The sequence below is a fragment of the Cylas formicarius genome, unplaced genomic scaffold (genome assembly GCF_029955315.1).
Source record: "Cylas formicarius isolate icCylForm1 unplaced genomic scaffold, icCylForm1.1 PGA_scaffold_7__23_contigs__length_41026272, whole genome shotgun sequence".
Taxonomy (NCBI): Eukaryota; Metazoa; Arthropoda; class Insecta; order Coleoptera; family Brentidae; genus Cylas; species Cylas formicarius.
Genome location: NW_026844352.1, coordinates 29,995,140 through 30,010,681, shown reverse-complemented (window position 1 = coordinate 30,010,681; position 15,542 = coordinate 29,995,140). Strand labels below are relative to the sequence as shown.

Below are 15,542 nucleotides of genomic sequence, written 5' to 3'. Positions count from 1 at the left end.
TCAGGTGATTTTAAAAGAGTTTGGCTTGCCGAGGTATTATTTTCTTCACTTTCTAATTTACCGTTTTGAGTGCAAAGGTGCGCCATCTTTTTCCCGCTCATTTTATGAGAACGTAATTGGTATATAATCTGAGTCATTAAATCTAAAATAATCAATTTATTTATTATTCTAACGGGTGATTCAATAAGAGTTTCCACATTGCAATCTGAAATATTTTTGAAACGCCACTGTATTTGTTTATTATCATATGAGATTTCTAACCTCAATATACAACTGAACAACGTGTAAAAATTGTGCAAGCCTATTATGAAAATGGTCGATCAAGAAAAAATGCATTTCGGGCTCTTCGTGAGGACAATTTGGAATGTGGTTCAAAAATTGGAGCAAACTCGATCTATAACTAACCTCAAAGTCCCTCAACGTGCTCGTGCAGGTCGGTTAGATCAAAATATTGCTATTGTTCCCGAAAGTCCAAATAACTCAGGAGTTGAAACCTCGAGATCATCAACATCGCCGCGTGTTTGCCGAATGGATACGAGAACAAGGGGTACATTTTTCAACAAAAATCATCTTTAGCGATGAGGCACATTTTAACGTTGGTGGCTTTGTAAACACAAAGCAATGCATCCTCAAAAAGTGACTTTTTGGTATGCATTTTGGGGCGGAGGAATAATTGGCCCTTTTTTTTCGAGGATAATGCGGAGAACGCTATTACGCTTAATGGTGTTCGCTATCGAAACATGATATCTGATTTTTTCTGGGAGCAGTTGGAGGTTTGATTGAAGATTTGTGGTTCCAACAGGATGGAGCCACTTGTCACACATCCAGAGAAACGATGCAATTGCTGCGGGCCAAGTATCCTGGTCGGATTATCTCACATAACGGCGATATCAATTGGCCGCCGCGATCATGTGATCTTACTCCCCTAGATTTTTTTTTTGGGGTATCTAAGACGCAGAGTGTATAGACATAAACCAAACACTATTCCAGAGCTGAAACAGGAGGTTAGACTCGAAATAGCCGCCATAGAACCTGAATTGTGTCACAAAGTGATAGGAAATTTCAATAAACGAATTACGTCATGCGACAAGAGTCGCGGGGGTCATTTGGTATATTTTTATATTCTTACGAGTTTTTTTTATTATTTTAATGTGGAAACCCTTATTGAATCACCCGTTACAACGGAGCGCGAGCATAAAGTGGTACTTTTTTCAAGAGTTTACTTTGCAGTAGTTATTATATTGATTCACTTACCTGTAAATTATTTACTAAACAATCGAAAATTGTTTTAATTAATATTTTTATATTATTATTATTATCCAGACAGCACTAAAATAGCAACTACGGTGTAAAAACAAAGTCATACATGTAAAAATGGCATCAGCTTACTATGAAAATCACAGTAACTTTGTATCCTAAACTAGAGTAACGCAACTATAGCGTAGTTACTCGGTTTTAATTTAGAACCGTATTTGGTTTTGGCTAAGCATATGCTACAAAATTGTTAATTACGGCGTCGGATAAGTTTAAGGACAAGGAAATTTAGTTTATTTTTACGTTAGGAACAACAAAGTTGAAAGGTCAAATAAAGCCAGATATTCCATTTTCGTCAGTTACGGGGTTTGGCTTATGACGGCAGAGCACTAAACATTATTGAAGTTGATGCCATTTTAGAGGACTAGACTAGAAGACTATTCTTCATCTTCTACATGTGTGTATAGACAAAGTGATTTTATATGGTTTCATTTTATTGCGTTTGCCTCTTATTGACATAACATACTTTATATTATATGTAAAACCTATGGAATGACTTCCAGAGGCTAAAAAATAGTTTCATTATCACCCCAAATACTCCATACGTGCTGGTGCAATCTCGGATCGGCATTTGGGTCGTCACCAATGTTTTGTGGAGGTAAGGAAGTATCGTTATACTCCCCTAGTCAGTTTAATAAATAGATTTTTCTTCTTTTTTTTTTATTTGCATAAATAGAATGATTATCCAAGGATGGACTGGATGGAAACAAAATATATTATTTAGTATTTTACATATCCTGGTTTAATTGTTATTTAATTCGAGTTCTTGATAATTTGGGAAAATAATACTTACACTTTGGCGAGGTTGACATATTCGCATGGATCATTACTGATATTGTACAGACATACATCCTCCGGAAGGCAAGAACCTTGATCAAAATCTCCGCAAGAGATTGTAGCATTCCCTCGGATTGCGTTTATATCATCTAAATCGACTGCCAGTTTTACCGAATCGAGGGCTTGATACGCGAGACTGTTTTCGATTACACTTAAATTGTAACCGCTCACATTTCTACCAGAGGGACCAAACCAGCCGTCCCAACTAATATCGTTAGATCTACCTAAAATACAAACAAATGAAATACGAATTCATTTTTTATTGATTAAAAAATAAAATTAAAATTAAATAAACCCACCCGTAATAATTTTGTAATCGCCTATTCTCAAGCCTGCTTCTCCCGTAGTTTGGTCAATGTTAAGCAGGATTTCCGATCGATTGGAATCGACATTATTCGTTAGAGTGTCCCACATGCTTATACCATCAATTTCCGATAATTGGCTGCAAATAAACTACTGGATATTTGAAATTTAAAAAAAGTTATAACGATTTCACCTAGAATTCCCACCAGCTGCGTCTAGGAGAGTAGGTAGCCAGTCGGTAATGTGCATCATCTGATGAGACACCCTCGACTTTTCTTTAATAAGGGGACTCCATACAGCGGCAGCACCCCTGACGCCACCTTTACAATTTCTTATATATAATATGTTGTACTCGAAATAGTTGTTTTTATTAATAATATTTCATAAATCGTGAAAATTTGTTACCAAAAATAGTTTTTTGATGCTTAACGAACAATAAACTAATTTGATAATTGAAAAATGGTGCGAATATTTCTTAGCATAAAATGAATAATAATGATATTAGCAGAGTTATTTAAAGGATGCGAGGGAGAGGGAGATTTCATTGATATCGCTTACCTTCCCATAAAGAATTTTTTACACCTTTCAATGGCCAGTTCGAAGCTTCACTGATATCATACCCTTCGGCCGCACCTCCATTATCCGTGCTAAATATTATAATGCTATTTTCCAGCATTTTTCTGTCTGCCAAGGCTTGCATAACTTCTCCTACAGAGTCATCTAACAGAGTTAACATCGCTAAAAAGTAAATTTCAAATTATAATTCTAGTGTATATAATTAATAGCGTCATATTAGGTTCTGTTTCAATACGAACCAGCGAATTTCTGTCTTCGATAATTATCCCAGTGATCGTCGGTCAGGTTGGCAAAACTCGCAACCACGTCGTCTGGAGCGGGTAACGAGTCGTAAGCTGTAGCCGCATGAACCGCAGCATGAGCCAAATACAAGAAAAGCGGTTGGCTGATGTTGTGGTTTTTGATAATTTTCACCGACTCATCAGTAAAAACAGTAGTAGAATATTGACCGTGGAGATCAAAGGCGACGCTCATATTTCTGCGCATGTCGTAACCCCATGATGGCGACGGATTAAGCGTGTGGCTGTAGTAATGATGACCCCAATTGTAATATCCTGTAATGCATAATGGAAATAAAAAATAATTAAATAATATTTTAAGGTGTAAAAATTACATATGAGATACATATTATTATGTCAAATATTGTTAAATCAGTTTACTAACTACTACTACTACTACTACTACTACTACTACTACTACTACTACTACTACTAATAAAAGTTGTAACTGGAGCCGTAAATTCCTAAAATGGGAAATCCCGATGTTTTCTAAAATTACAAAAAATGAATTTACCTATTTGGAGGCGTACATTTTTGCACCCTTTTTGTAAAAATTCAGATCCCAAAAATGTAGTTTGAAATTCTTAACTTAGAGGATCTATGTATTAAACTCTAATTCACCTCAGTAGTACAAATTTTTGATAATAGAAAAAACAATCAAAACTTTCTGTGGTACATCTGTCTGCCTTTAGGTATTTAACCTGTGAAAAATGAAAATAAGAGGAAAAAAGAGCGGAGAGTCAGTTTGATGTCGAAGTAAAAAAGAAAAGTGCGTTGTAACTTTCACAAAATGAATGAATTTATTTTGTGCATGCAACCGATACAGAGAGTAAACTTCAAATAACAACTCTACCCAACTTTAAAGTTCAGTCAAATTTTGGAAAATATAAAAACTTGTACCAGAAATAGTGATTTCCATATACATATTTTTCAAACATCTCGTAGAATACACCACTATTTGAACCGAGTCGTCCTATCTTTAACGGTATTTCAGTAACGCAATTGATGTAAACGACTGAAGCATTTACTTTTCCAGATATATCAATACAATAGACATACGGTTTTTTAATTGCTGCTAATAATTTACTTCCAAAAAAGGAACTTTTTGTGACTTCTTGTTTCTTGTCCATTATCGATGCACGCGTATCACCATTGTTGAAACAACTTCTGAATAAAGGCTTTGGCACTAGATGTCCCCCGTTTTCTGGTTTCAGAATTTTTCCTATCGCTTAAAAAGTTTTTGGCAACAAAATAACCCCAAAATATCGAACAACTGCTCAACTTTTGCAGGTTGCAAGTAATTATGAACTTCTACCGTCTACCAAATTTAAATCAATAGCAGCAAATTTTGGCCATTTGCATTTTTTAACATAGAGTGGATATCTAGGTCACCCTGTATAATATTTACAAAATATAATACAAAAGTTTTGGTTACACCTCAATGTGAAAGAAACTGACAATTGAAACCTAGTTTTTAATAATATATTATCGTAAAAATATCTTTTGTAAATCTTATTCAATTATTTTTTCTGTGGAACTAACGGGTTTGAAGATGCACTCATGTGCGAAATCTCAGCCTTCTGGCTGTAAATTTTGGACACAGAGAGTGTTTCATTGCGAAAAACGAAAATCGACGAAAAGTGTTTTCTGTACTTACCACTGCCGAGTTACAACTCTGTCACGGATTTGAAATCACTGAACTGAACAGAATCAGAAATCGAATTTTGGGTAACAATATTCTACACAAAGGCTCAAGAAAGAACTTACGATGAACACAACATACGCACCCAAATGGGAATCAAACCCCCTATACATCGGTGTGTATTCTTTCTTCCAATAGCCCAAGTGCCATTTTCCCACCATATGATTCACGTAACCAAGTTCCTTTAAGTACTGCGGAAGCAATTTTTCAGATAAATTAAGTCCCCTTGGTTCGGCAGGTAATAACACCAAGTGTTGCATCCCTAAATGAATAACACATTAATTGATCGTCCCAAATGGTTTTCCGGCGAGGTCACTTGCCGGTGTGGATCGGATATTTTCCTGTCATAAGTGCGCTTCTAGAAGGTGAGCATAGAGAGTTGACATAATAGTTATTTAATATGACTCCCGAGTAGGCCAATGCGTCGATGTTAGGCGTAGGTATTTCGTTGGAACCATGAAAACCTACGTCGTTCCATCCCTAAACGAGAACGTTTCAAGAAGAATGAAAACGATTCATTCTCTTTTTGAGGTCTGAATCTACCAACTTACCAGATCATCAGCCAAAATAAAAATTATATTAGGTTGTTTGGCCTCTTGTGCGTACGATATAATCCCGGTTAGATAGACCAGCACATAGAAATTTCGCAATAAACTCAGAACCGGCAATCGATGCATCGCAGATTTTTTAAAAATGGACTAGTAGCATTAATTAGTTTTTTAAATATCGATGGAAAATTACCAACGACTTCAGTTAACTTTATGCGGGTAAAAATATTAGCAATATTAGAAACTACTCGATACTGAGGAGGCATGCAATGGAATGATTCTTAATCTCATCTTGACACAAGGCAATGTAGGCAATGTAGCCTGCAATTCATAGCTAGGATCACAACATGATCGTTATAGTGTTCATTACAATAATAGAAACATTGAAAAGAGGAAGGTTGAACGTGGATTTTGTTGCTAACAGCCATTCTTAAGTGTGTTTTGCACACGACATTATACCATTATCGATATAGCTGGGGCGATAAATGGTCGTAATATTGCTTAGCTCAAATTTGCGGTTGAATTTCAGAAAATTTCCATAAATTCTGCTATTTTTCCATCGTTTCACGTGTATGCCTTAATAATAAACCCTACGTATTTCGCACAATTATGATGAAAAAGAAAAACAATACGAATTAGGTATTTTGTAAGTCATGTTTTATTCCAATTGCTAGATTGTTAAAAGCGTCTAATTATCGGGCAAGAACTTTTGAAATAGAATTTGCGAAATCTTACTTATTTAAAATTTATGTAGGAAAATATCTGTATTGTATTCAGTCTACAATTTTGAATAATAAATAACGCTCGTTAGCTGTTGTTCAACTGGTAATTCTTGACAAACTGCAATATGTTACAATTATTGTAGTCAAATTCATCTCGTTGTTTCAACCATTGTGAGGTCAGAGGTCAACACGACAATTGATATATGACATTAGAGTTGTATAATAGGTTGGATCTTTGACTCTAGAAAACAGTTTTGAGACTTTTTCAATATTATATTTGGATATTTTTATTTCCTTGAATTCTTTGAAACTATTTACAATAGATTCTGTAAGGTTTTTAATGAAAGGTATCTTTCCGTAACAGATCCGAACACCTGATTCCTCTGTTGGACCGTCAAATGTGTTCGAGTTATAGATTACACATTTGAGCCGTGAAAGTTTTGTTCAGGATTATTTAAAAAAGAAAATCAATATGTTTGTCAATAATAGATAAACAAAACTTATACTTTCGGAGCGCGAGCATTGAAAGTACCAAGTAAAATTCATTTTTGTCGCATTACACTTTCAAGAAAGTTAGTATTGTACATTTCTTGACTTAAGCTGACATTATACGAATAAACATAATTGTAAAACGAAATACAAAATAAAAGCGCTGCTCGCTGTAGTTAGAGTCAGTCTAAAGTCGTCTCTGCTAAAAAAACTTCGTCGGGTCCAGACGGGCGGAATCACAAAGCATCTGTTTGACATTTTTAATTCCGATAAAGTTCACAGAATTTAACAATAAATCTCAGCAGTCTTACCTTGGAGGAATAACGACTGTACTAATGCTATCAAACCCAAAATACATGCTTTTAGGTTCTTAGAACGAGAGCACAAACAAGGCAGCTTCTTCAGAAAAAGAAAATAATTGGTTATATCATATATATCCTCCTCCTCCTAAGTGCCGTCTCTGCTGAGGTTGGCGACCATTGTGGCATACATTTCTCTGTTCTGGGCTTGATGTATGAGGGCATTTCCATCTGTGTGGGTCCAGTCCCGGATATTTCTCAGCCATGATTTCTTCTTTCGGCCTATGTTCCGTCTACCCTCTATCTTCCCTTCCAATATCAGCTGAAGCTGTTCGTGCTCTCGGTGGCGCATGATGTGTCCGAGGTAAGCGGTTTTACGTATTTTAAGGAGCGTGTACAAGTGTGCTCGTGTGTTCATTTTACGTAGCACCGTCTCGTTAGTGTGTTGAGTTGCTGACCCGAAGCATACGTCGATAAAGCCACATCTCGAATGCGTTGAGTTTCTTGATGTCGTCTTGCTTAAGTGTCCATGTCTCACAGCCATAAAGCAATAGAGCCCATACGTAGCATTTAAGTGCTCTTAGTCTGAGAGTTATTGATAGTCTCGGATGACATAGCACTTTACGCAGTTGGTTGTTGACTTCTCTGCCCAGGTAGATGTAGTGTTGCACCGTTTGAAGTCTGAGACCATTTATCATAATGTTGGTTATGTGCCCCTGTGAGGATCTGTCAAATACCATGGTCTTGGTCTTAGCGGTATTGATTTCCAGGCCCATTCTTGAGCTTTCTTCATTTAGGATGCTCATCAAAGTTTGCAGTTGTTCTTCCGAATCTGCTATCACCACGGTGTCGTCGGCGTACCTTATGTTGTTGATAATGTTCCCATTTATTTTAGCTCCTTCGGGGCAGATCTGTGATGATGCTTTCACTATAGACTCCGCGTACACGTTGAATAGGAGTGGGGACAGTATGCATCCTTGTCTTACCCCTCTTTCTATATTTACGTATTCGGTGTTTCCAGTCTCCGTTCGTACGCAGCCCTTATGGTCCCAGTACATATCATATATATAGTACATATCATATATATAGTTCAATATATATATGTATATATATATATATATATATATATATATATATATATATATATATATATATATATATATATATATATATATATATATATATATATATATATATATATATATATATATATATATATATATATATATATATATATATATATATATATATATATATATATATATATATATATATATATATATATATATATATATAGCACTTTACAATACCTTAGGGTATGCCTAATTTATTTTCACAAATCGATACCTCATTACAGAAGATCCCAATTTTTGTACAAACACACCGAGGAATTCAGAGTATCAGAATTCATCGCAGCAACTAAGAGGAGAAGGAATATTTGCCTGGAGTTCATGAATTGTTCTTAAAGTACTTCCAGAATTAATTATTGAAGAGGTTGTATTCTTAAATAATTTTTTTAACAGAGTATCACGCAAAGAAACCAGAATCCCAGAGTTAGACCAGACAGAGATGCAAATATTTTTTCATCATATAGACTGATCAGCTTGACTGCTTGTGTCAGTTCCAGAGAATTCTTCCCGAAACTCAAGAATAATATTTGGAAGGCGTGGGGTAATGACAGGAAGACTATTGGTATCTATAAAGGTTTGGTTGGCGAGGCAAGTTAGACTTAAAGATGAAAAAGATTACAACATTTGTTCGTCTACGTAGTGATGTGGATGTCATTTTAGAAATTCACAACTGCTTTACGAATGATTCGCAAATCCTAACTTTCCATTACCACTTCATATTAATTATATTCCATTTCATCCTGAACCCTTGAATTTGGTAGCTAGAACCGCCTGTTGTTTTTTAAACGCATGCATCTTGAAATTGTAATTTCGTTGCTTCCGAAACTAATTTTCTTGGAAATAATTCCTTAGATCGTTTCGCTCTTCACAAAGGCATCCTTCCGGGGCCCACTACACTTGTCACCATTCACCGAGAAGCTGACCAAATTGCTTGTGTTGCAGTGCAAAAAAAAAACAGTAAAAAAAACTATGTAAAGGGAGCCAAAAAGCCAGACTGCTTTCTTCATATAGTTTAGCTTTAGAAGGAAAGATTCAAATAAAATGAGAATCGTTACCACTAGTGTTAGGATTCTGGATTTTCCTTATACACATACAAGTTATTATATTTGTTGTATAAAGTTTGCATAAAGTTTATCCATTAAAGTTGATCCATACGGTTTATAATCAGGTTCCAGCTTTTACAGATATATTCATTGAAGATTACATTACATTGTTTTTGTATGTAAATTGAACGCTGCAGGACATTAAAATTTCTGAAACCTTTATTTCTTCATTGTCTTGTTCGTCTAGCTGCTGCAAATAGAGCAGGTGCCAGTTTTCTAGAAAACTTTATACACTTGTGTAAAAAGATTAAATTTCTTTTGATAAAGTTATCAGAGACTCAAACAACCTAAAGAAAGAAGTCAGAAATGCTACCAAAATGAGTAATGGTTATAGAAAACCGCAGTCGGAAAAATTTACACTCTCTGCAAAGCCCAGGAAGAAAATAATATTACTTAAGGGCCAGATGAAAACACTGGCATCTAAACATGAAGCCGAGTTAAAGCAATGCGAAAAATGAAAATTTCAAACATTCTGTGGTAGACGACAAAAACTTGTCTATAAATATAGCTTTAAAAGCTATCAAAAAATAACGGAAGAGGAGTGGAAACCTAAACTCTTTCCAAGACCCCTAAGTAAGAACGGCCCAATCTGGGAAGCACCTCTAGATTGTCACATCATCTTACCATGTAACAAATCAGTTGATAGTGATTGTTGGGAAATAAGCAAGGCGATAAAAGCGGTAAGAGCGACATTCTTGAACAGAAGAAAGACATGGCAGAATTGGCTCAAATGTGTCAAAGTCTAGAGGAGAGAGCGGCGGTGTCACTAATAGCACAAGGACCAGCTACTACCCGATCCTTATGGATAAAGCAGAAACTTAAATTGGCCACGATAACCTAGAGATGGACCCAATGGATACTAGATCACCGAGTGGATGGCAAATATCCAGCCAGTTTGCCAAAACAAAGGCAACTAATCAGAGGCACGTGAGCTACTCAATACTCATGAACTGGGTAGTCAGTGAAATTGAGTTGAGTTGAGTGACTATAAATGCATTTAAAATCGGAAATCAAAAAGGAGATAACACTGGGCCACTCGAGTTCTTGGAGCGCAGACACAGCTAGCTCAGGGTCGAGCTATTAGTTTTTAGTGATGAGATTATATGACGGATACCGCCACATACTTAACATTGTATTGCATATATACTGTAAACTGGTTTGGTTAAAATAAAACATTGTCATTATTAATATCATTAAATGTTACTTCTTCTCGATTAAACTTTTTCGAACTCGCTGTTACTGTTACTATTACATATTTTTCGGTTTGTACTTGCCTTACCCTGATAGGGATTTTTGAGTAGTTCAAAGCTGGGTAGCAGTTCCGAGTAATATCCTATACCATATTTTCGGGATTTCTTTTCGTATTTGCCGTCGTGCTGTTTTTTATCCATAACAACACTTTTTGACGCGATCAATATTACTTGTAATATGTATTGTCATTTAGGCATAGTCAATACAGAAATAAAACAGGACTTAAAACATGATTTTTTACAGTATCGGAATATGCTATGCAATTTTTAAATTTATTCAAATTTGAAACTTGTTTTTGCTTAACTGTAGTTAATATGCGTACCAATTTGGTCAGCACTCTGATATGTATACGCTGAATTGAAAAACGCCATTGTCACAGTTTCAAAGGTTTGAAACAAATAAAACGACTTTCATAGAAATACCATAAGATTTTTGGGGCTGAAGTAGGGTTTTTAAGTGAAGAAAAAATGCATATTAATAGCACTAAACATTGTTGAAGTTGACACAATTTTAGAGAACTAGACTAGAAGATTATTCTTTCTAGTTTACATAAGAATATACACAGTGATTTTAGTTGGTTTAACTTTATTGGGTTTGCATAATAACAACATACTTTATATTATACCTAAATATTTTGAACCTATGGTATAACTTCCAAAAGCTCAGAAATAGTTTCATTATCGCCCCAAATACTCCACACATGCTGATGCAATCTCGGATCGGCACTTGGGTCGTCACCAATGTTTTGTGGAGGTAAGGAAGTATCGTTATACTCCCCTAAAGTCACTAACATTGCAGTTACCGTGTTTGGAAATCTAAAGCACCAAATGCATTAGTCAATTTAATTAATTGGATTTATTCTTTTTTTGTAATGGGCATAAATGGAATTATTATCCAAGTATAGACTAGGTCGAAACAAAAAACAATATTTTGTATTTTATCCATCCTGGTTAAATTGTTATTAAATTCGAGTTCTTGATAATTTGGGGAAATAATACTTACACTTTGGCGAGGTTGACATATTCGCATGGATCATTACTGATATTGTACAGACATACATCCTCCGGAAGGCAAGAACCTTGATCAAAATCTCCGCAAGAAATTGTAGCATTCTCTCGGATTGCGTCTATTTCATCTAAATCGACTGCCAGTTTTACCGAATCGAGGGCTTGATACGCGAGACTGTTTTCGATTACACTTAAATTGTAACCGCTCACATTTCTACCAGTGGGACCAAACCAACCGTCCCAACTAATATCGTTAGATCTACCTGAAATACAAAAAAATGAAATACAATATCATTTTTTATTGACTATAAATTATAATTAAAATTAAATGAACCAACCCGTAATAATTTTGTAATCGCCTATTCTCAAGCCTGCTTCTCCCGTAGTTTGGTCAATGTTAAGCAAGATTTCCGATCGGTTGGAATCGACATTATTCGTTAGAGTATCCCACATGCTTATACCATCAATTTCCGATAATTGGCTGCAAATAAACTACTGGGTATTTGAAATTTAAACAAAGTTATAACGATTTCACCTAGAATTCCCACCAGCTGCGTCTAGGAGAGTAGGTAACCAGTCGGTAATGTGCATCATCTGATGAGACACCCTCGACTTTTCTTTAATAAGGGGACTCCATACAGCGGCAGCACCCCTGACGCCACCTTCACAATTTCTTATATGTTGTACTCAAAATAGTTGTTTTTATTAATAATATTTGATAAATCGTGAAAATTTGTGACCAAAAATAGTTTTTTGATGCTTAACGAACAATAAACTAATTTGATAATTGAAAAATGGTGCGGATATTTCTTACCATAAAATAAATAATAATGATATTAGCGGAGTTATTTAAAGGATGCGAGGGAGAGGGAGATTTCATTGATATCGCTTACCTTCCCATAAAGAATTTTTTGCACCTTTCAATGGCCAATTTGAAGCTTCACTGATATCATACCCTTCGGCCGCACCTCCATTATCCGTGCTAAATATTATAATGCTATTTTCCAGCATTTTTCTGTCTGCCAAGGCTTGCATAACTTCTCCTACAGAGTCATCTAACAGAGTTAACATCGCTGAAAAGTGAATTTCAAATAATAATTCTAGTGTATATAATTAATAGCGTCATATTTCTCTCATTCGGTTCTGTTTCAATACGAACCAGCGAATTTCTGTCTTCGATAATTATCCCAGTGATCGTCGGTCAGGTTGGCAAAACTCGCAACCACGTCGTCTGGAGCGGGTAACGAGTCGTAAGCTGTAGCCGCATGAACCGCAGCATGAGCCAAATACAAGAAAAGCGGTTGGCTGATGTTGTGGTTTTTGATAATTTTCACCGACTCATCAGTAAAAACAGTAGTAGAATATTGACCGTGGAGATCAAAGGCGACGCTCATATTTCTGCGCATGTCGTAACCCCATGATGGCGACGGATTAAGCGTGTGGCTGTAGTAATGATGACCCCAATTGTAATACCCTGTAATACACAATGGAAATAAAAATTAGTTGTATAAAAATTTAAAGTAAACAAAAAGTCAAAATCACGAGATTTTCTAAAATTACTGAAGGGTAATTTTTATTAAAAATGAATTTACCTAGAAAGCGGTAAACATTTTTGCATTATGGATGCACCCTTTTTGTAAAAAAGTCGGATCTGAAAAATATAGTTTGAAATTCTTAACTTGGACGTTCTATTGGAGGTCTAAAGATTTTCAATGGCGATACGTTTGTGAAAATGATTTACGTTGTAATTCACCTCAGCAATCCAAATTTTAAAAAACTTCTGGGGTGGATCTGTATGTCCATAGAAATTTAACATGTTAAAAATGAAATTAAGGGGAAAAAAGAATGGATGAAGAGGACTCGTCGAATTTAAATTTCAAATAACCACCCGACCCAACTTCAAAGTCAAGTCAAATTTTGGAAAACAAAAATCTGTACCAGAAATATTAATTTCTTTATAAATATTTTTCAAACATTTTGCGCTTTCTGTTGTAAGACCGCTGGAAATTCTAATAAAAGAAATTGTGGAATACACTACTGTTGGAACCGAATCGTCCTATCTGTAACGGTATTTCAGTAACGCAATTAATGTAAATTCCTGAGGCAATTTATTTTGCCAGATATATCGCACACGCTGTATAATAGGCATAAATTGCCCTTTTTACAGTTTTATAGGTTGTGCTGATAATTTACTTCCAAAAAAGGAAATTATTAGCGACTTTTTTGCCCATTGCCGATGCACCCTTAACACCATTATCGAAAAAACGCCTGAGGTAAAGGCTATAGCCCCAGATGTCCCACGTTTTCTGGTTTCAGAACTACCGCCCAACTGCCAAACTTTGGCCGGTTGCAAGTAGATATGGACTTCTACCATCTTGCCAAAGTTGATAGCTGTGAATTTCTGTCATTTGTATTTTTTAACATATTATTTATAAAATATCATACAAAAGTTTTGGTTAGTGTTGTAAACATTATTTAATTAGTTTTTCGAGAAACAGAAAATTTAGAACGCAAAAAAATATTCTTCGAATTAAAAAAAACAACCTTCTATTGTCCGATCTGATCACACATCATACAACAGATTTAGGATTTTGCGTCACACAAAACTTACGCACCCAAATGAGAATCGAATCCCCTATACATCGGTGTATATTCTTTCTTCCAATACCCCAAGTGCCATTTTCCCACCATATGATTCACGTAACCAAGTTCCTTTAAGTACTGCGGAAGCAATTTTTCAGATAAATTAAGTCCCCTTGGTTCGGCAGGTAATAACACCAAGTGTTGCATCCCTAAATGAATAACACATTAATTGATCGTCCCAAATGGTTTTCGGCGAGGTCACTTACCGGTGTGGATCGAATACTTTCCAGTCATAAGAGCGCTTCTAGAAGGTGAGCATAGAGAGTTGACATAATAGTTATTCAATATGACACCCGAGTAAGCCAATGCGTCAATGTTAGGCGTTGGGATTTCGTTCGAACCATGAAAGCCTACATCGTTCCATCCCTAAAGGAGAATTTTTGAATAGGTACGCCAACCATTAAGTCCGAGTTTCAATCTGCCAACTTACCAGATCGTCAGCTAAAATAAAAATAATATTTGGCTGTTTGGAATCCTGTGCGTGCGTGATGATTTGAGTGAAAAATACCAACACCCAGAAATTTTCCACTGTGCCCAAAATGAACCAAAATCGCATTTCGTTTACTTTAGAAATTACCAATACGCCTCGAATTAGGTCACTCGTATCTTATATAGCACTTTTCCTTTATATAATCTTAAAGTATTTTATCTAGGGGTACAAGAAATTGTATTCTAATCGCAGATCCTGTTGTAGACAATAGTAATTGGATGACACTTGCAATTGCAATATTTAAAAAGGTGGCAGACATTCGAATCATTGGCAACATTGATAGATGTATTTATCGAATCCAGACATTTCGATTCGATTACACTTACTCACAAACTAGAAGTCCAACTAATATCGTTAGGTCAACCTAAAACACAAAAAAATGAAATACTAATTTCAAAACACTGACTTAATCAACCCGTAATAATTTGCAATATATTTTATGCCCATGATTCTATAGGAAATAATAAATAACGTGCTGTAGCTTCGAACGATTAACGCTACATTCTTGATCAGGTTTTTTGAGAAGAACTTAACAGAATTCGCTTTTCGTCTTCTCTTTCGGAGCTCTATCGACCACCTCGATTTTTGACTATTTTGATATACATTTTTTTTGTGTAGAAAAGAAAAGTAGATACTTTAGTTACTTGTTTGAGTTTTTTTATCGCAGTTCCCTTTAAATGGTATTGGTATATGTTACAGTTTGGATATGACCTGCTAAAAAGATGTTTCTAACGAAAATGAAACTTCTGCGTATCTGTTAAATTTTACTCTAAACCAAATATTGGACTATACATGTAACTATTAGGAAGGCCTCAATTTATAATTTGGACGATTGAGCTTTGAAAGTTGT

The 15,542-nt window shown here is 35.4% G+C and overlaps 2 protein-coding genes across 2 annotated transcripts; both read right to left on the bottom strand.

The window, feature by feature from the left end:
* Positions 1-1,659: 1,659 nt before the first annotated feature.
* Positions 1,660-5,687, bottom strand: LOC132705116 (arylsulfatase B-like). Its single transcript, XM_060675550.1, is given in 9 exon segments — positions 1,660-1,965; positions 2,108-2,375; positions 2,451-2,593; positions 2,648-2,774; positions 3,013-3,192; positions 3,270-3,584; positions 5,096-5,272; positions 5,331-5,490; positions 5,562-5,687. Coding segments are annotated over 9 exon segments (1,641 nt in total). The 3' UTR covers positions 1,660-1,820.
* Positions 5,688-11,131: 5,444 nt separating this feature from the next.
* LOC132704521 (arylsulfatase B-like) lies at positions 11,132-14,758 on the bottom strand. The gene is made up of 9 exons (XM_060674548.1): positions 14,633-14,758; positions 14,409-14,568; positions 14,175-14,351; positions 12,719-13,033; positions 12,453-12,632; positions 12,095-12,221; positions 11,898-12,040; positions 11,555-11,822; positions 11,132-11,367 (listed from the first exon to the last, which is right to left on the bottom strand). The coding sequence occupies exons 1-9, from the start codon at positions 14,756-14,758 to the stop codon at positions 11,193-11,195; spliced, it is 1,671 nt and encodes a 556-aa protein (XP_060530531.1). The 3' UTR covers positions 11,132-11,192.
* Between the last annotated feature and the right edge of the window lie 784 nt (positions 14,759-15,542).

Bases quoted from the DNA above. Each gene is read 5' to 3' on its own strand.
- LOC132704521 (XM_060674548.1), bottom strand. From the start codon at position 14,758: ATGCGATTTTGGTTCATTTTGGGCACAGTGGAAAATTTCTGGGTGTTG. The intron at 14,352-14,408 runs GTAAGTGACCTC...TTATTCATTTAG, and splicing joins AAAGTATTCGATCCACACCG to GGATGCAACACTTGGTGTTA. The intron at 11,368-11,554 runs GTAAGTATTATT...TTGGTGCTTTAG, and splicing joins TATGTCAACCTCGCCAAAGT to ATTTCCAAACACGGTAACTG.